General features: G+C 43.2%; 1 protein-coding gene across 1 annotated transcript in view; it reads right to left on the reverse strand.

The window, feature by feature from the left end:
- Nucleotides 1-941: 941 nt before the first annotated feature.
- Nucleotides 942-21,615, reverse strand: part of ik (IK cytokine) — a 59,107-nt gene continuing 38,433 nt past the window's right edge. Inside the window, exons 13-20 of the mRNA XM_073067424.1 lie at nt 20,927-20,945; nt 16,970-17,048; nt 13,017-13,097; nt 10,770-10,827; nt 7,476-7,564; nt 5,349-5,457; nt 3,383-3,417; nt 942-1,318 (exon numbers count right to left, since the gene is read on the reverse strand). Of these exons, the coding sequence (XP_072923525.1) occupies nt 1,291-1,318; nt 3,383-3,417; nt 5,349-5,457; nt 7,476-7,564; nt 10,770-10,827; nt 13,017-13,097; nt 16,970-17,048; nt 20,927-20,945 (498 nt within the window). The 3' untranslated portion in view covers nt 942-1,290. The remainder of the gene's footprint in view (nt 1,319-3,382; nt 3,418-5,348; nt 5,458-7,475; nt 7,565-10,769; nt 10,828-13,016; nt 13,098-16,969; nt 17,049-20,926; nt 20,946-21,615) is intronic.

The following is a 21,615-nucleotide window of genomic DNA, read 5'->3' on the forward strand; positions in this document are numbered from 1 at the left end:
CAGGCAGCATCCTGGTCAATGTCCTCTGGACCCCCTCTAAAGCTTCCACATCCTTCCTATAATTAGGCAACCAGAACTTAACATAATACAGCACAAAAGTATGGTCTAACCAGGGTTTTATAGAGCTGCACCATGCCCTGAACACAAATTGGCATTTATTTGGAAACAATTGCACATAAATCGAATAAATAATAATTGCACAAATGCCTAACGTAATATCCCGTAAGTGCAAAGGGGGTGTTTAATAGTTAGAATCCCTGCTCCCCTAGTTGTGACATTTACCAACAGCGTTGCAGACAAAGGGCCCAAAGCATTGTTGAGGATTCCCACCACCCATCCCACAATCTCTCTGACCTGCTACTGCCAGGACGGAGGTACAGGATCATCAGGACTAGGACTGTCAGGCTGGGTAACAGCTTCTTCCCTCAGGCTGTGATACTCCCTGCCACGACTGAGGTCTCATCACGAGGACAGCAAGCTGTTTATTGTTTACCTGGGCTCTGCACTACATGCTTTTTGAATTTAATTATTTAGGGATACAACACAAAATGGGCCCTTGGAGCCACAGTACCCTACACTAACTGGCATGTGTTTGGAATGTGGGAGGAAATAGCAACACCTGGAAAGAAGCTATTCCACATTCCACTCCTTCCAGAGGACACCGGTATTGAACTCCGAACTCCGACACAGAGCTGTAATAACCTTGGCTCAACTACTACGCTACCACGGCATCCATTATGTCTATTAACTTAGTTATAGTATAGTGTTTTGGTTTATGTGCTGTGTGTGATTTACATTATGTAGGTGCACCATGGACCCGGGGAATGTCGTTTCATTTAGTTATATATACACACACGAACAGTCAGATGACAGTGAACTTGAACTTGAGTCTCTCCTCACAACACGAATGTGTCAGACATGAACCACACAGCACACGTGTCTAAATCTATTAAATATCTCATGAAATTTAATCGCTTGAAGCTTTTCACTACCATTCGCAAAGACCAGAATATAAATGTGAGGAGAACCAAGCCTCCAGTCAATTCAAAGTTCAATCTTCAACTCATTCACAGCTCCCTCCTCCATCTCACACACATTCAACTTCAGCTTAAAAGTCATCAGCGGGTTTCAAAATAAAGATGTGACAATCAACACAAATTGTGTGAGGGTTCTTCAAATGTTCTACATTGTGATGATGACGACAACAAATTATTTGGGACAGGTCACGCACACAATTCAGCGCCAACAAGCAATCAGCATCATGGAATGTAGGAACAGTTGCTCTGCCACTCAGTACTTGGGTCTCTTCACCTCGACACTGTTGAAACAACAAATGGAAGAATTAAGTTTCACATAAACGCAAGAGATTGTGCACATCTACATGAAATACTGGCACAGGAAAATAGCATCTATGAGACCCCCACCATCCAGCCCATGCTCTCTTGCAGCAGCCATCAGGAAGGAGGTACAGGAACCAGGAATAGTTATCCCTCAACCATCAGGCTGTTGAACCAAAGGAGATAACTTCACTCACCCTAGCACTGAACTGTTCCCACAATCTATGAAGTCACTTTCAAGGACTCCTCATCTCATGTCATCTCGTGTTCTCAATATTTATTGTTATTATTTTGTTTGTTTTTTTCTTTTTGCATTTGCACAGTGTGTTGACTTTTGCACATTGATTGATTGAACAACTAGTTGTTTTGCAGTTTTTCATTGATTCTATTGTGTTTCTTTGTATTTACCATGAATGCCTGCAAGAAAATGAATCTCAGGGTTGTATATGGTGACATATACAAAAATTGACCCCTCAACCTCAGAACTCCAGGTCCAGTGGCACTAGTAGTCATTGCAACCGGGGTCTTGGTTGCAGTGGATGACCATGGCATCTTCAGTGCCTTGTCATGCCTTTCGCTCTCCACAGAGCGTTGCAGAGCCGCCTTCCTGGCCGTTGGGTCTCACTACAGGTCACATCCACCCAGTCTGCCGGAGCAGACTTCATAGGCTAGGACAGGCATGTATGCCCTCATCTGGTTTAGCCCATCTGTCGAAGCAACCAGGGTGTGGCCGCTGTCGCATGCAAACAGCTACCCGGAGCCACAGGTGAGAGCTGAGGTCCGGTGGGACCAAAGGTGAGTGAGCTGCCCTAGAATGGATAGGACAAGCCCCTGATGTGTCACAAGGCGCTAAGCTAGGTAACTGCGAGTGCATTATCCATATCCCTCCATTCCCTGCACGTGTCCAACTGCCTTATAAACACCACTATCGTCTCTGTTCCCATCACCCCGCTGGCAGTCTGTTTCAGACACCATCCTCTCCTTTATCACACCCCTAACCTGGGCAGCATCCCAACAAACCTCCTGCAGCTTCTCCAAAACCTCCACATGCTTCCTGTATGACAGTTATGTTTCCTACGATAAAAAGTAGTACACTGAGAAAGCTGTTTCATTGGCTGAAAGATGCTCTGGGGTGTTGAGAAAGACTTATTTATTTACTTCAGTGACACAGCATGGAGTCCGGCCTTCCTGCCCAGCAACCCAACAAACCCGATTAACCCTAACCTGATCACAGGACAACTTACAATGAGAAATTAACTTACCCAGTATGCATTTGGACTCTGGGAGGAAATTGGAGCAGTCGGGGAAAACCCATTCATTTCACGGGGAGGACATAGAGACCTTACAGACGGTGTGGGATTTGAACTCGGAACTCTGAAAAACCCTGAGAGAACTGCTATGCTACTGTGGCCCCCATGTTTCAGATTTAGATTCATTAATCTAAATTCAGATTTATTAATCACATGTACATTGAAAAATACAGTGAAATGCACCATTTGCATTAACAACCAGCACAGCAAGGATGTGCTGGGGGGCGGGGGGGCAGATGGCAAGGGTCGACACACATTCCAGTACCTATATAGCATACCCACAATGCTCAGCAGTTCAAGACAAGTAGCAACACCAACAAAAGAAAACAACAGCAAAACAAGCTCCATTTCTCCCTCTCTCTCACACACACTTCCAACCTCAGGACAGGGCACATATAGAACCTCCAGTCCACAGCCCCAGACTCTCAGACATCGGGCCTACACCTCCAGCCCTGGCTCAAACTCTCAGACACTGTGTTTCCAGTTTCCAGTCCCTGGCCCGGACTCTCAGACATTGGGATCCCAACCTCCAAACCCCAGCCCCAGAATTTCAGACATCGGTCCTAAACCTCAAGCCCTGGCCCTGACTCTCAGAATCAGGTCTCCAACCTCAAGTCCCCAGCCCCAGAGATTGGAGCTAAACCACGAGTCCCTGGCCCAGACTCCCAGATATTTAACAACTGTCACAATTAAGTTAGTACAATGCAGAACATTGAAACAGAAGACGTCTCTTACCCGTCTGCCTCTAACTTCTTTCTCTTTTCAATGATCTGAAACAGAAAGAGCCATTAAACATTAAATCTGGAAAACTGCGTTAATCCACATCTACAAATTATTAGAAAGATATTGGAGACATGAATCAGGAAGTTTATTGCTAAACTCAATTTGCCGCTCACTTGGTGCTCCCCTACGGGGTTAAACTGTGTTCAATTCTAAAGTACCTTACGTGGCCTGTTCACTCTCAGTGCATCATAGATAGACTCATGTACTTTTAGAGCAAAACATCCTGAACTGAGGCTTCATCTAATAGAAGCCAAGAAAGCTTACCCGTGCCCTTTTCCTCAGAAGGCGAAAGAGATTTTGACCCTCACCATGTTTTAAAATGAACATACTATATTGGTATTTGTCTAGATGTATTGTGCCACGATATAGCAATTGTTTTGCCAGTGACTGCAAGGAACTGTAGATAGTTGTGGACACAGCTCAATGCAACACAGAAACCAGCTTCCACTCCATGGACTCCGTCTATACTTGTCACTGCCTCAGTAAAGCAGCCATGTTAATCAAAGGCCCCTCCAACCCCGGTAATTTTCTTCACTCGCATCGGGCAGAAGATACAAGAGCTAGTACAACCAGGCTCAAGGACAGCTTCAATCCCACTATTAGAAGATGGTCCATCAGTAGAAGATGGACTTTTGACTTCACAATCTATCTCGTTATGATCTTGCACTTTATTGTCTGCCTGCACTGTACTTTCTCGGTAACTCTAACACTTTATTCTGCATTCTGTTATTGTTTTACCTTGTTCTACCTCAATGCACTGTGTGGTGATTTAGATAATAAGATACAGGAGCAGAATCAGGCCATTAGGCTCTTCGAGTCTGCTCCACCATTTCATCATGGCTGATCCATTTTCCCTCTCCGACCCAGTCTCCTGCTTTCTCCCTTATCCCTTCATGACCTGGCCATGAATCTATCAATCTCTGCCTTAAATATACCCAATGACTTGACCTCCACAACCATCTGTGGCAATAAATTCCAGAGCTTCACCACTCTCTGGCTAAAGAATTTCCTCCTCATCTCCATTGGAAAAGGACGCTCCTCTATTCTGAGGCTGCGTCCTCTAGTCCTAGACATAGGAAACCACCTCTCCACATCCACTCTAACAAAGACTTTCACCATTCGATAGATTTCAATTAGGTCCCTCCTCATTATTCTGAATTCTAGTGAATACAGTCCCAGAGCCATTAAACAGTCTTCATATGACAAGCCATTCAATCCTGGAATCATTTTAGTAAACCTCCTTTGATCCCTCTCCAGCGTCAGCATATCCTTTCTCAGGTAAGAGGCCCAAAACTGCTCACAATACCCCAAGTGAGGCCTCACTGGTACTTTATAAACCTTCAACATTATATCCTTGCTTTTACATTCTAGTCCCCTTGAAATGAATGCTAACATTGCATTTGCCTTCCTCACCACCAACTCTACGGATCTGATCTGAATGGACAGTATGCAAGACAAACTTTTCACTGCATCTCAGAACATGTGACAATAATAAACCAATATACTGCTTTATTTTCACCAGTATCCACTTCTCAACTGTAGAGAACAGAGGTCATGTTTTATTAACGCCAGGACATTGATCAGGAAGGTCAATTCTGTTGCCCTCTCCATAGCTGCATGATCTGGTAAGCATTTCAGCAGTTTCTGTTTTCAGTGTTGTTGGTGGCTCAGCAGGATGCTGCCATTGTGAGGAGAAACGTGGCAACTGAGCTGACATTTGCCACTCCTACCCACCTCGCAGCGATCTGCATCATGTCACCTTTGTATAGGTGTTAATCACCGATACTTGGAACAGTAAGCACGTTTCATGTCAGAGACAGAACGTAAAACAATAAACAAATGATATACAGGTGGGTTGCTTGCTGCCTGTGATGTGGAGGAACAGGCTTATTACCCAGGACATGAGTAGCACACATACCGCACTGATCTTCTTCCACTGCCGATCCAGCTCTGCCTTCTCATTCGTTTCCTTGAAACGTCGTGTTTTACGCCCCTCTGACATCTTGATGCCGTATTGGAAAGCAGCTCTGCACAGAGAGGAGTGAGAAAAATGAGATACACTTACACAAGCTTCAAGATTGTTTAATGTAATTTCCAGTGCACAAGTGATATTCAACAAGGGTCAGTATTGGAACCACTGCTTATCACATTATACATCAACAACTGGGATGGTGTAGTTGATGGCTTTGTGGCCAAGTTTGCAGTCAGTACAAAGTCAGTTGGAGGGGCAGGTAGTGTTGAGGAAGTAGGGAGTCTGTAGAAGGACGAACAAATTGGCAAAATGGGCAAAGGAGTGGCAGATGGAATACAGTGTAGGGAAGTGTATGGTCATACATTTCGATAGAAGGAATAAAGGCATAGACTATTTTCTAAAAGGGGAGAAAATTTAAAAAATTAGAGGTGCAAATGGACATGGGAGTCCTTGTGCAAAGATTCCCTAATGGTTAACTTGCAGGTTCAGTTAGTAGTCAGGAAAGCAAATGCAATGTGTGCATTCATTTCCAGAGGTCTAGAGTTTAAGAGCAAGGATGTACTGCTGAGGCTTTATAAGGCATTGATCAGACCACACTTGGACTATTGTGAGCAGTTTTCGGCTCGTTATCTCAGAAAAGATGTGCTGGCATTGGAGGGGGTCCAGAGAGGTTTATGAGGATGAATCTGGGAATCAAAGGGTTAACGTACGAGGGGTGTTTGATGGCTCTGGGCCTGCATTCACTGGAGTTTAGAAGAATAAGGGGAATCTCATTAAAACCTATCAAATACTGAAAAGGCCTAGAATGAGTGGATGTTTCCTATAGTGGGAGAGTTTAGGACCAGAGGGCACAGCTTCAGAATAGACGGACGTCCCTTAGAAAACAGAGATGAGGAGGTATTCCTTTAGCCAGAGGACGGTAAATCTGTGGAATTCAGTGACACGGACGGCTGTGGAGGCCAAGCTATTGGGTATATTTAAAATGCAGGTTGATAGGTTCTTGATTAGTTAGGGCATTAAAGGTTACAGGGAGAAGGTAGGAGAATGGGGTTGAGAGGGATAATAAATCAGCGATGATGGGTGATTGGGCAGAATTGATGCGCCGAGAGGCCTAATTCTACTCCTATGTCTAATGGCAAATACAGGAAAATTCAGCAATAGGTTCACAAGAATGATTCCAGGAATGAAAGGGTTACCAAATGAGGAATGTCTGGCAGCTCTTGGGCTGTATTACCTGGAGTTCAGGAGAATGAGGGAGGGGAATCTCAAAGGAACTTTCCGAATGTTAAAAGGGCTGAACAGATTAGATATGGCAGTTATTTCCCATGGTAGGGGAGTCTAGGACAAGAGGACGTCCATTTAGAACAGAGATGCGGAGAAATTACTTTTGTCAGAGTGTGGTAAATCTGTTGTTGCCATGAGTGGCTGTGGAAGCCAAGTCATTGGGTGTATTTAAGGCAGAGATAGATAGGTTCTTGATCAGCCAGAGCATCAAAGGGTATGGGGAAAAGGCAGGGGAGTGGGGATGACTGGAAGAATTGGATCAGACCATGACTGAATGGTGGAGCAGACTCGATGTGCCGAATGGTCTATTCTACTCCTAATTCTTATGGTCTTAAAAGTACAACACAGAAGCAGGCCCTTCTGCCCATCTAGTCTGTGCCGAACTATTTCAACTGTCCACTTCCACTGACATGCAACAAGACCATAGCCCTCCATAACCCCACTATCCATGTACCTATCCAAACTTCTTTGAAACATTGAAATCAAACTTGCATGCACCACTTGTCCTGGCAGCTAGTTCCACATGCTCACGACCCCTCATATTCCTCCAAAACTTTTCACCTTTCACTCTTAACCCAACTCTGGTTGTAGTCCCATCTAGCCTCAGAGGAAAAAACCTGCGTGCATTTAGCCTATCTATACCCCTCATAATTTTGTAAACCTCTATTAAATCTGCCCTCAGTCATCTACGTTCTACACAGATAGACCGTGCACCATGTGCTACTGGTTGGACAGTCTGAGGCTGCTCCTCTACTCTCAGTCACTGATCTGGTAAACACAAACACTTACTTGGGCAAAGCCTCTTTGTTGTTCATGTATTCACTGTATTCCTCCTGTGTATCAAAATCCCAGCGGCCAAGGGGTCCCTTCTTGTTACCCTGCAGACAAAAGCAACAGAAATAGCAACTGTGAGAGATTGTTCAAGGTCAGATATGAATGCATTAGGAGAGGAAGAGTATGAAAGATCCAATAGATTGCTGGCATACACTGAATAATCTTACCACCACTGAGAATAACAATGGACCAATCGATTATTCTCTCTGTTGTCCTAATGGAGCAAGAACAGCTAAAGTCTAGTGTACTTATATACTCAGTGGCCACTATATTAGTATACCTGCTTGTTAGGGCAAATATCTAATCAGCCTATCGTGTGGCAGCAACTCAATGTATTAAAGTATGTAGACATGGTTAAGAGGTTCAGTTGTTGTACAGACCAAACATCAGAATGGGGAAAAAAGTGATCTAAGTGACCGTGACTGTGGAATGATTGTTGGTGCCTGATGGGCGAGTATCTCAGAAACTGCAGATCTCCTGGGATTCTGACGCACAACGCTCTCTAGAGTTTACAGACAATGGTGAGAGAAACAAAACAAAAACATCCAGTGAGCGGCAGTCTTGTTAACAAGCAGCCCTGTTAATGTGACAGGGTTCAACACTCATTCACCTACTGAAGAGAGATTTTTGGGAGCTAGGTACAATGTTGAGAAACAGGACCCCAGGGTAGTAATCTCTGCACTGTTGCTTGTGCCACTGAGGGTAAGAATAAGATGATTTGGCAGGTGATCATGTGACTGAGGAACTGGTGCAGGCTGACGTTCAGATTTATGGATCATTGGGATCTCTTCTGGGGAAGGTATGACCTGTAAAAAAGGGACAGGTTACTCCCGGACCCGAGGGGTTCCAATATCCTTGCGGTCAGGATGGCTAGTCTTATTCAGATGGGTTTAAACTAATTTGGCAGGGGAATGAGAACTGGAGTGATAATACTGAAGATGAGGTGGTTGGTTTACAAACAGAGGCAATGTGTAGTGAGACTCCTAGCAAGGAATATGCTGATGATTGGGCAAAACGGCAGTCAGCAGGACGAGTTGCAAAATAAAAGGCAGACAGAATTGAAAAGAGAGAATACAGGACAAAGTGTTATATTTGAATGAGAGATAGAAAATGAATGCCAAAAGGGCAATGCTAAAATTGTCATGGGGGACTTCAATCTGCAGGTAGGTTGGGAAAATCAGGTTGGTGCTGGATTCCAGAAGGGGGAATTTCATTACAGCAGCTCATAGTTGAACCCACTAGAGAGATTAAGGTAAAAAAAAACACCTTGGGGGCAAGTGATCATAATAAGATCAAATTCATCCTGAAATTTGAGAAGGAGAAGCTAAAGTCAGATGTATCAGTATTAGTGGAGTAAAGGGAATTACAGAGGCATGAGAGGGGAGATGGCCAGAGTTGATTGGAAAAGAACACCAGCAGGGATGGTAGCAGAGCAGCAATGGCTGGGATGGCTGGAAGCAATTTGGAAGGTACAGGACATATACATCCCACAGAGGAAGAAGTATTCTAAAGGAAAGATGACACAACCATGGCTAACAAGGGAAGTCAGAGCCAACATAAAAGCCAAAGAGAGGACATACAATAGAGCAAAAATTAGTGGGCAGTTCAAGGATTGGGAACCTTTTAAAAACCAATAGAAGGCAACTAAAAAAAGTTATTAAGAAGGTAAAGATGGAATACGCAAGTAAGCTCGCCAATAATATTAAAGTAGATACCAGAAATTTCTTCAGATACATAAAGTATAAAAGAGAGGCAAGAGTGGATATCAGACTGCTGGAAAATGATGCCAGAGAGGTAGTAATGGGGAACAATGAAATAGTGGATGAACTGATTAAGTATTTTGTATCAGTCTTCACTGTGGAAGACACTAGCAGTACGGTGGAAGTTCCAGGTGTTAGGGGGCATAGAACTTACCATAACTGTAAAGAAGGTTCTAGAGAAACTTGTCTGATGGTAGATAATTCACCCAGGCCAGATGGTGTACACCCCAGAGTTATGAAAGAGGTGTCTGAAGAGATCATGGAAGCATTAGTAATGATCTTTCAAGAATCACTAGATGCTGAAATGGTTCTGGAAGACTGGAAAACTGCAAGTGTCACTCTACTCTTCAAGAAGAGGCAGAAGGAAGATACAATAGGCTAGTAAGTCTGATCTCAGTTGACCTCAGGTGTTGGGAGTAGATTTTTTAGGATGAGGTCTCAGGGTACTTGGAGGCACATGATAAAACAGACCATAATCAGCAGGGTAACCTCATGGGAAAATCTTGCCTGAATAATCTGTTGGATTTCTTTGAAGAAATAACAAGCAGGATAGACAAAGGAGTATCGGTTGATGTTGTGTACTTGAATTTTCAAAAGGCCTTTGCCACACGAGGCTACTTAACAAGCTACAAGCCCATGGTATTACAGGAAAGATTCTTGCCTAGATAAACCAGTGGCTGATTGGCAGGAGGCAAAGAGTGAGAACAAAGGGAGCATTTTCTGACTGGCTGCCGGTAACCAGTGGTGTTCCACAGAGGTCTGTGTGGGACCGATTCTTTTTACGTTATATGTCAATGAGTTGGATCACGGAATTGCTGGCTTTGTTGCAAAGTTTGCCGACGATATGAAGACAGGTGGAGATGTAGGTAGTCTGAGGAAGTATAGAGTCTGCAGAAGGACTTAGATAGATTAGTAGAATGGGCAAAGAAGTGGCAGATGGAATACAGTGTCGTGAATGTATGGTCATGCACTTTGGCAGAAGTAATGAAGGGATTGACAATTTTTGAAATGGAGAGAAAATGCAAAAATCTGAGGAGCAAAGGGACTTGGGGGTCCTTGAGCAGGGTTCCTTAAAGGATAATTTGTAGGTTTAGTCTGTGGTGCATTCATTTCAAGAGGACTAGAATATAAAAGCAAGGATGTAATGTTGAGGCTTTATAAAGCACTGGTGAGGCCTCACTTGGAGTATTGTGAGCAGTTTGGAGACTCTTATCTAAGAAAGGATGTACTGAAACTGGAGAGGGTTCAAAGGAGGTTCACAGAAATGTTTCCAGAATTGAATGGCTTGTCACATGAAGAGGGTTTGATTGTTCTGGGCCTGCTTTCATTAGAATTCAGAAGAATGAGGGGTGACCAAATTGAAACCTATCGAATAGTGAAAGGCTTTGATAGAGTGGACGTGAAGAATGGCAGAGCAGACTTGCTGGGTCAAACGGCCTAATTCTGCTCCTATACCCTATGGTTTTGACCTTTGCCACCACCTTCTCACCTGATCCATCTTACTGTAATCCACCTCTTCGTCGCTGTCAACAGCCATGTCATCCAGCCTGCAACAGGGAAAAAGGAAAAGGTTAATGAGGCTAAACTCACAAGTATCTTCACTGCTTCAACAGCATGTGGACTGTGAGGGGAGGGGAAGCAACACAGAGCACGGTGTGATTACTCAGAACCATCTATAAATTTGCCAATGACACAGCCATTGTCGACAGAATTTCAGATGGTGATGAGGAAACATACAGGGGTGAGATAGGTCAGTTGGTTGAGTCATGTCACAGCAACAACCTTGTACTCAGTGTCAGTAAAACCAAAGAAATGAATGTGGACTTCAGGAAGGGGAAGTCAAGGGAACAAACAGCAGTCCTCATCGAGGGATCAGCAATGGAAAAGGTGAATAGTTTCAAATTCCTGGGTGTCAACATCTTCAAGGATCTTCAAGGATCTTCAAGGTCCAACATATTGATGCAATTACAAAGAAAGCATGACAATGGATATGTTTTATTAGGAGCTTTAGGAGGCTTGGCATGTCACCAAAAACAATTGCAAATTTCTATAGATGTACAGTAGAGAACATTCTAACTGGTTGCATCACCATCTGAGTATGGAGGGGCCACTGCACAGGATCAGAAAAAGCTGAAAAAGTTGTAAATCCAGTCATCTCCATCACGGGCACTGCCAAATCCAGGACACCTTCAATAAACAATGCCTCAAAAAGGCAGCATTCATCACCCAGGACATGCCCCCTTCTCATTACTGCCATCAGTGAGGAGGTACAGTAGCCTGAAGACCTACACTCAACACTTTAGAAACAGCTTCTCCCCCACTGCCATCAGATTTCTAAATAGACAAGGAATCCATATACACTACCTGACTACATTTTTTTTGCACTCTTTTTCACTAATTTAATTTTTTATATAAATATATATATATTTCTTATCATTTATAGATTTTTATTTTATATTGCAATGTACTGCTGTTGTAAAACAACAAACGTCATGACATATGTCAGTGATATTAAACCTGATTCTGATATTGATACAGCAAACACGAGGAAATCTGCAGATGCTGGAAATTCAAACAACGACACACAAAATGCTGGTGAAACACAGCAGGCCAGGCAGCAACTATAAGGAGAACTGTCGATGTTTTGGGCCGAGACCCTTCGTCAGGACAGTGCTTCTCCTTATAGATGCTGCCTGGCCTGCTGTGTTCCACCAGCATTTTGTGTGCGTTGTGTGTATTTCATTGGGTATATTTAAAGTGGAAGTTGATAGGTTCTTGATTAGTCAGAGCATCAAAGGCTATGGGGAGAAGGAAGGAGAATGGGATTGAGAGGGATAATAAATCAGCGATGATGGAATCATGGAACAGAACAGATGGGCCAAATGGCCTAATTCTGCTCATACGTCTTGCGCACAATCACTGATAGGATTGTACTATATACAGATTCCCCCAATAGTTACTGAGAAACAGATATTCAGGCAGATTAAGGAAAGGTGTCAAAACAATAAGGTTGTTGTCATAGGAGTCAACTTCCTTAATATAAACTAGGTCCTTCTGATTAGATAGGCACCTCCACCCACTAACCCACGCCTCCAACCCCAACCACCACTACTTCATCATTTCCTGTCAGTCACCTTTTGCATAGACACTGCTGTGCCTGGTGTATACAAGCTATCTTATGTATGTATATACATTCATTGTATTTTAAGAGTTATTATCGTAATCTTTATATTTTTTTCGTGCTGCGTTGGATCAGGAGTAACAATTACTTCATTCTCCTTTACACTGGTGTACTGGAAACGACATAAAACAGTCTTGAATTTTGAATGTGAGTACAATGGAAGGATATGGACACTGTAGGTAGAAGGGATTAGTTTAGCTCACTGCTCCCAGAGGCTTTTACTTGCCTTAGTGTTGAACCTGACTCTGTGGCTGTGGCCTGCAGTCATTGGCACAGCCTCAGCATTAAACCTGGCTCCATCTGTGGACTTACTTTCAGAGACTCTGCGGTTCATGTTCTGTGGTTGTTTGTTTGCTTTTCTTTTAATTGTTTGCACAATTTATTGTTTGTTTTTACACAATGAATGTATGAGTGTCTTTGTGGTGTGGGCTTTTTATGGATTCTACTGTGTCTCTGTTTTGTTGCTGCCTGTGACGGGATGGATCTCAATGTTGTACAAGATAAACATACTTTGAACTTTGAAATAGAGAATTTAATACTCATTGCAAAACTTACGTGGCTGGGTAACATTCTGCGTAGCTGTCCGACGTTCCGAAAAAATCTCCAAGCCGCTTCTTCTCTTCCTGTCTCTTTGTCTTGATGTTTAGTTAAGGAAATGTTGATACCTGTACTTATCCTAAACATCGGGAGCCCCATAAAGCCATTTCTACAGAATAGACGACACAAGCAGGAGGAGGAAGGGTTCTTTCTCTGAATGGAAGTTTTGAACAGAAATTGAACCAAACCCCATGGGACAGGGAAATTACGACAGAGGAAGTCCATGGGATCCAAGGGATGGACAAAAATGGGATTAAAAAAGAGTTGGGAGAAAGTTAAGCAACAAAATATTTTAGGGACCAGATGCCATACGTAATGAAGTATTGCGAAGCCTAGAAAAAGGCCCCTTGCAAGTTGTAGTATGTGTATCATTTTCAATGTAGAGCACCATAATTAAAAAGTTTGCTGATGATACCAAAATTAGTTAATGCTGAGGAAGAAAGGGAACTGTTTGACAGGCAGTAATGTGACAAATGGGTTTTATCCTGGGATTAGGACAATATATTTGGGTGCAACGGTAACACAGTGGTTAGTGTGATGCTACTACAGCTCGGGGTGTTGGAGATTGCAGTTTAATTCCGACCTCATCTGTAAGGAGTCCGGACATTCTACACATGGAATGTCTGGGTTTTCTCTGGGTGCTCCGACTTCCTCCCAGTTTCAAAAATGTACAGGTTAATAAGTTAATTGTCCTGTGATTAGACTAGGGTTAAATCAGGGGTTGCTGAGTGGCATGGCTCAAGGGGCCATAAGGGCCTATTCTATGACGTATCTCAATAAAAAAATGAAAAATGTCACTTTTATTGTCATTTCGACCATAACTGCTGGTACAGTACATAGTGAAAATGAGACAACGTTTTTCAGGACCATGGTGTTACATGTTACAAAACTAGACTGAACTACGTAAAAAAAAACAACACAGAGAAAGCTACACTAGACTACAGACCTACACAGGACTACATAAAGTGCACAAAAACAGTGCAGGCATTACAATAAATAATAAACAGGACAATAGGGCAAGGTGTCAGTCCAGGCTTCAGGTATTGAGGAGTCTGATAGCTTGGGGGAAGAAACTGTTACATAGTCTGGCCGTGACAGCCCGAATGCTTCGGAGTCTTTTCCTAGACGGCAGGGGGAGAAGAGATTGTATGAAGGGTGCATGGGGTCCTTCATAATGCTGTTTCCTTTGCGGATGCAGCGTGTAGTGTAAATGTCCGTGATGGCGGGAAGAGAGACCCCAATGATCTTCTCAGCTGACCTCACTATCCGCTGCAGGGTCTTGCGATCCGAGATGGTGCAATTTCCGAACCAGGCAATTGCACCATTATACTTGGGGAAGGCAAACAAGGAAGACCATATGATATAGGAGCAGAATTAGGCCATTTTGCCCATCGAGTCTGCTCGGCCATTTCATCTTGGCTGATCCAATTTTCCTCTCAGCCCCAATTTCCCGCCTTCTCCCCGTATCCCTTCATGTCCTGACTAATCAAGAATCTATTAACCTCTGCCTTAAATATACATAAAGATGGCCTCCACAGCTGTCTGTGGCAAAGAATTCCACAGATTCATCACTCTTTGGTTAAAGAAATTTCTCCTCATCTCCATAACTAAAAGGACTCCCCTAAATTCTAAGGCTGTATCCTCTGGTTATAGACTCTCCCACCATCAGAAACATCCTCTCCACTTTCATTCTATCAAGGCTTTTCACCACTCGATAGGTTACAGTTAGGTCACCCCTTCATCCTTCTGACTTTGAGTGAATACAGGCCAAGAGCCATCAAATGTTCTTCATACGATAAGCTGTTCAAACCTGGAATAGTCAGTCACATTCATTTTGTGCCGTGTTGTATGAAGTGGGCGATCAAGGTTTGACCATGATTGTTCTTGGCAAATTTTTCTATAGTGATTGGCCACAGCTTTCTTCTGTTCAATGTCTATACAAGGCGGGTAACCTTAGCCATGATCAATACTCTTCACAGATTGTCTGCCTGGTGTCAGTGGTCACATAACCAGATAGTCACAAGGTCGTTTACAACTAGAGATTGAAGGTGAAAAGGGAAAGATTTAGATCATAGGTTTGTGAAACGAGCTGCCTGAGGGTGTGGCGCAGGGGGTTATGATTACAAAGTTTACAAGACTGTGATGTATTGTCAGCTACGAGGGAGGGAAACATTAGATTGATCTTGGTTAAATGGTCAGCACAACATAGTAAGCTGAAGGGCCTGTACTGTGCTGTATCATTCTGTGTTCTGGCTTTCTACCCTATCCTAAAGATATGTGGTTTGGTCGGTTAATTGTCCACTGGAAATTGTGCCTCATGTGTGGGTGAGTGGTAGAATCTGGGGGAGTTGATTGGAGTTTAAGAAAAGTAATGAATGTGATTACTGTAGGATTTGTGTGAGGGATTGGGTCATATTGTTGTGGGCTCTCTTATACAAAGGACTTGTTCTTAGTTGTTTACAATATATATTAATGATTTAGACGAGGGAATTAAATGCAGCATCTCCAAGTTTGTGGATGTCACGAAGCTGGGCGGCAGTGTTAGCTGTGAGGAGGATGCTAAGAGGATGCAGGGTGACTTGGATAGGTTAGGTGAGTGGGGAAATTCATGGCAGATGCAATTTAATGTGGATAAATGTGAGGTTATCCACTTTGGTGGCAAGAACAGGAAAACAGATTATTATCTGACTGGTGGCCGATTAGGAAAAGGGGAGGTGCAAAGAGACCTGGGTGTCATTGTACACTAGTCATTGAAAATGGGCATGCAGGTACAGCAGGCGGTGAAAAAGGCGAATGGTATGTTGGCATTCATAGCAAGAGGATGAGTGAGTACAGGGTTCTGAGTTGGATGATCAGCCATGATCATACTGAATGGTGGTGCAGACTCAAACGGCCGAATGGCCTACTCCTGCACCTATTTTCTATGTTTCTTTCTATCTCTCTGATCGTGGACATGAAAAGCCAATAACGACAGACGCACTTAAAACTGCTTGTCATGTTCCTCTGATTCCTATAGTGGGGGAGTTCATGCTCAGAGCACACAGCCTCAGAATAGAAGGATATCCCTTTAGAACAGAGATGAGGAATTTCTTCAGCCAGAGGGTGGTGAATCTATGGAATCTGTTGCCATGGACGGCTGTAGAGGCCAAGTCATTGGGTATACTTAAGCAGAAGTTCATGGGTCCTTGGATGTCAAAGGTTACGGGGAGAAAGCAGAAGAATGAAGTTGAGAGGGATAACAAATAAGCCATGATGGAATGGCCTAATTCTGCTCTTAAGTCTTATGTCTTTGGTAATTTATCTGTTAAATGCCATGGAGAACTACAAATATGAAAGGCAACTGGATATCGTTAGCAAACTGCGACAAAGCAACTGTGTAGCATGGTGGTTAGTACACAGCACCAGCGGCCTGTGTGCAATTCCACTGCTGTCTGTAAGGAGTTTTTTAAAGAGATATAGCGTAGAATAGACCCTTCCAGCCCGATGAGCTGCACCACCCAGCAACCCACCTATTAAACTCTAACATAAGAAATTCTGCAGATGCTGGAAATCCAAGCAACACGCACAAAATGTTGGAGGAACTCAGCAGGCCAGGCAACATCTATGGAAAAGAGTAAACGACTGTTAAACTAACCTAATCACACCAAGGTGCCATATCGAGTTTAAATGGGTTTCCTCCAGGTGCTCCATATAAATACTGGTCATTCATTTCCATAGATGCTGCCTGACCTGCCGGGTTTCTCCAGGATTTTGTGTTTGCTGCCTTGTCTCGGGAAGGGTTTCTATTTCCCTTGGCATAATTTGGAAGGCTTCTGTCATCCAATCTTAGATCTATCTCCCAACCACGTGATGTTATTGTGCCTCCAAGCAAGCACTGCGCTGAGACAGTCCCTGTCACACAGAAAGGATATGATTCTGCTCCCTGCCAACCTCCAGTTCCGGCAAACTTCTCATTGATCGATTTAATCAGATCCTTTGCCGACCCAGGACCTGCATAAAACAAACACAGAGAGGTGTTAATTTTCTTTTAAATTAGAAAATTTACCCCCCCTTCCACCCTCCCTGCTACTAACATTCACCCCTCCTTCCCAATCCCTGTGAAATGTGTGTTAAGATGAGTATGTTTTATTTTCTATCATTCTATCTATTTATTTATGTTATTTTAAGATACAGTGCAGGAACAGAGCCTTCCAGTCCAACGATCTACCTGCACCCACCTACTTAACTGTAGCCTAATCACAGGAGTACAAACTCCTTACAGAGGACGCCAGAATTGAACTCCAAATTCCAACACCCCAAGCTGTAATAACGTCGGGCTAACCACTACGCTGGAGTGGCGCATGTTACACTACAAGCTCCTATTTGAACCCGGCAGCTGGCATTACACCCATTATGATGTGGCAAGGCACACCTGAAACGCTCTGTCAACAGACTCTGAGAGTATGACGAGGAGGTATACACAGGAGTGTGATAGATCTGCTGGTTGAGTGGTGTCGCAACAACCTTGCACTCAACATCAGTAACACCAAGGAACTGATTGTGGACTTCAGGAAGGGGAGGCTGAGAGAACACAGACCAGTTCTCATTAAGGCATCGGTAGTGGAAATGCTCTCTTCTCATTGCTACCATCAGGGAGGTGGTGGTACAGGATCCTGAAGACACACACAACTTTTTAGGCACAGCTTCTTCCCCTCTGCCATCAGTATCTGAATGAACAATGAACCCATGTACACTAGCTCAGTATTGTGCTCTCTTTGCACTACAGTACTTCTTTATTTTTAAATATATTTCTTATTTGTACTAATAGTACTTTTTAAATTTATTGTACTGTATTGCTGCCACAAAACAAATTTTACAACATGTCATTGACAATAAATCTGATTCTGATTGATTTCAAAGCAACACACACAAAATGCTGCAGGAACTCAGCAAGTCAGGCAGCATCTATGGAAAGGAACAGCCAGTCGACATTTTGGGTCGAGACTCTTCATCAGGACTGGAAAGGAATGGGAAGAAGGTGGGGAGAGGGGGAGGAAGTACAAGCTGGCTGAGACCAGGTGAGGGGTAATTTGAGTGGGTGGGAGAGGGGGATAATGTGAGAAGCTGAGAGGCGACAGATGCAAAAGACTGAAGGAGGAATATGACAGGAGAGGAGAGTAGACCATAGGAAAAAAGAAAGGAGGAAGGGCTCCAAGGAGAGGTGATGGGCAGGTGTGAACGGGCGAGAGGGGAACCAGAATGGGGAATGGTAATGAGAGAAGGGTGAGGAGTTAAGATAAATTAATATTCATGCCCCCTCATCTGGTCTCACCAATCACATGCCAGCTGCTTCCCCTCCCCCACCTTCTTATTTGAGCTTCTGTCCTTTTCCTTTCTAGTTCTGATGAAAAGTCTCAACCTGAAACATAGATGCTGCCTAACCTGCTGAGTTCCTCCAGCATTTATTGTGTGCTGTTCTGGATTTCCAGTATCTGCAGGATCTCCTGTGTTCTAATCAACTTCAAGCTCTCCTAGGCCAGACACAATCCAGATTTGTTGCGGAGCAATTCTGGCTTTTAATGTGATCCTACAATCTTCAAAGCTAATTTCAGGAGACTGTGTCTATATTCAACACCACTGGCCCTGTTAACTCCTGACACATTACTTTAGACCACAAGACGTAGGAGCAGAGTCATGCCATTCTATCATCAGGTCTGCTTCAGGTTCTGGCTAAAGGAATTTTTCAACTCTGTTCTAAAGACACATCCTTCTACTCTGAGGCGCTGGCCTCTGGTCCTTGACTCCCCCACTAAAGGAAACATCCTCTCCGTATGCACTGTACCTAGGACTTTCAATTTTTGATAGATTTCAATGAGATCCCAACTCATTCTTCTAACCTCCAGTGTGTACAAGCCCAGAGCTCTGAGCTCTTCATACATTAACCATTTAATTCCCGGGATCATTCTCATGAATCTCCTCTGGATTCTCTCCAATGTCCGCACATCTTTAATCAGCCTATGTGGCTGCAGCAACCTGGGGGTGGACTTGCCAAAATCATGTAAGACAGAGGCTCACAGTCAGCATACAGAGGCGGTATTCACTGACTTATTCGGTGAATGGGCTGGGCCGGGCCTGTGACAAAACTCTGTCTGTATATTTAATGAAAGGAAGCTTGTCTACTCTCCAAAATATCAGCAAACCATTTTACCAAATAATTCTCCCTCTCTAATCTACCAGTAGATAATTATTGGTTATATTACACAAAAAGGGATAATTCCAGTCACTTGCAAATATCATACAGTTAAACATTAATAGTATTCACAACCAAGAGATTCTGCAAATTCTGAAAATCCAAAGCAACACACACAGACAAAATATTGGAGAAACTCAGCAGGATCAATGGAGGGGATTAAGCAGTTGACATTTCAGGCTGAGACCCTTATCAAGACTGGAGAGGAAAGGAAAGGAATCAGAATAAGGTGGTGTGGAGAGGGGAAGGAGGACAAGCTAGCAGAGACCAGGTGAAGGGGAAGGTGGGTGGGTGAAGTCACTAGAACCTCTTATAAAGGGCTCACATAGGAATGACAGACTAGCAAGCGCAGAATGGCAACTGTCTGCACTGCATTAATTTGTTTCTCCATGATGGAAACTGTTTGCCCAAGAAAAGGGCGTCAAAGTAGCGTAGCGTTACAGTGGCACTATTTCAGCTTGGGGCATCAGAGTTCGGAGTTCAATTCCAGCATCTGTCTTCCTCGTGAAAGCATAGATTTCCTTTGAGTGCTCCAGTTTCCTCCCACAGTCCAAAGATTGGTTAAGAGGTTAATTGATCATTGAAAATTGTCCTGTGATTAGGCTGGGGTTGCAGGGCTGTGAGGATCTTTGGGTTGGAAGGGCCTGTTCCGCGTTATATATTTATTTAAAATAAATAAGATTAAGATTGTTCATAGAGCCGATATGTCTAAATCTAAACTATCTCGATTCTACCCTGGCATTAGTCCGCTCTGTGATAAATGCAAGAGGGGCGTGGCCTCTCTCATCCATATGTACTGGCTCTGTCCTAGCTTGGAGAAATTCTGGAAAGATGTCTTCACTACATTATTGGGTATTCTGAATCAACACCTAGAACCAAACCCCTTAATTGCTCTGTTCGGTTTTTGGGGCGAGACAGATTTATGTCTGGGTCCGACCAAATGCCGAATACTATCCTTTGCCTCTCTCCTGGCGAGTCGCTTGATCCTCCTTAGATGGAGAGATGTTGCCCCACCCACTCATGCGCAATGGCTTAACGACATTATGGCCTGCTTGGACCTCGAAAAAATTCATTATTCAGTTCTTAATTCGGATCTAAAGTTCCATAAGGTCTGGGGACCTTTTATCGAGTACTTTCATAACCTTTCTCTTGACTAGGGTTTTTTTTCTTCTTTTCGGTCCCTTGCTTTCAGCTCCCTTTTTTTTTCTGGTAGTAGGCATTATTATCCTCTGTTGCTAAGTGTATTCACAGTCTGGGAGTTTGACTGTCCTGACCTATACTCTTTATATTGTGTTGTGGTCGGACTGGAGCTGTTGTTGTTTTTTTTCTTGTGTTGTGGGGCTTGGGGAGGACACTAAGCTTACTTGTCTTTAATTTAGGTGCTTTTTTGTTAAATTCTCTTCCTTTGTAGCATATTGTTATTGTATGCTTAATTTTGCACTGTATTAATGCTCCTCATTGGGATTTGGGGTTTTTAATTTGTAAAATGTTTTGAAAAACTAATAAAAAAAAAATTAAAATAAAATAAATAAGAAAATTTTATAGGATACACAGGCTTGGAGGGCTCTGCAGCCCATCTAGCAATTAACCTTGAGATCAAACAGGATCCCTAAAGAAAACATGCTGAAGAAATACTCACCAGCATCCATCTCTGCTGGCTGTAAAACATTGAAATAGAAATGGGTTAGGATTAGTCTTGTCAGTATAATTAATAACAGAGCAAAAACACAAACAACAACTGTATTTTTCAAAAGCAATACAAGATGACAAGAATAGAGTTTTATTAACCTTTCCTGTTATTCCCAAACATTTTAGAGTGCTGGGTGTTGTGTCACACATTCCTAACCTACTGCATTGAAGAAAGGGGTCAAACTCCATTTTACCACACAACACAATTATATTCCAGAACTTGTCAACTTTATATCAGCAAACCATACAACCTGCCCTTACCGTGTTTTATTTTAGTTTTGCATTTGTCCTTGGAAATAATTTTTTAAAAAGCAGAATTTTAATTTGATCTAACTTCTTAACTGTGGCACAGAAGAAACCTAACTAGAGCAGCACATAATTGCTGTCGATACTAGACCAGGCACCCAGCAGTGATCCTAGGCCCCTAGCAACATATTAATGCTATTACACGGAGAGGATGCTTCCAGCAGTGGAGAGTCCAAGACCAGAGGGCACAGCCTCAGAATAGAAGGGCATCCCTTTAGAACAGAGATAAGGAGGAATTTCTTTAGCCAGAGCATGGAGAATCTGTAAAATTCATTGCCATGGATACCCTGTGGAGGCGAAGTCATTGGGTATATTTAAAGCAGAGGTAGGTTC

The sequence above is a fragment of the Hemitrygon akajei genome, chromosome 15, assembly GCF_048418815.1.
Source record: "Hemitrygon akajei chromosome 15, sHemAka1.3, whole genome shotgun sequence".
Classification (NCBI taxonomy): domain Eukaryota; kingdom Metazoa; phylum Chordata; class Chondrichthyes; order Myliobatiformes; family Dasyatidae; genus Hemitrygon; species Hemitrygon akajei.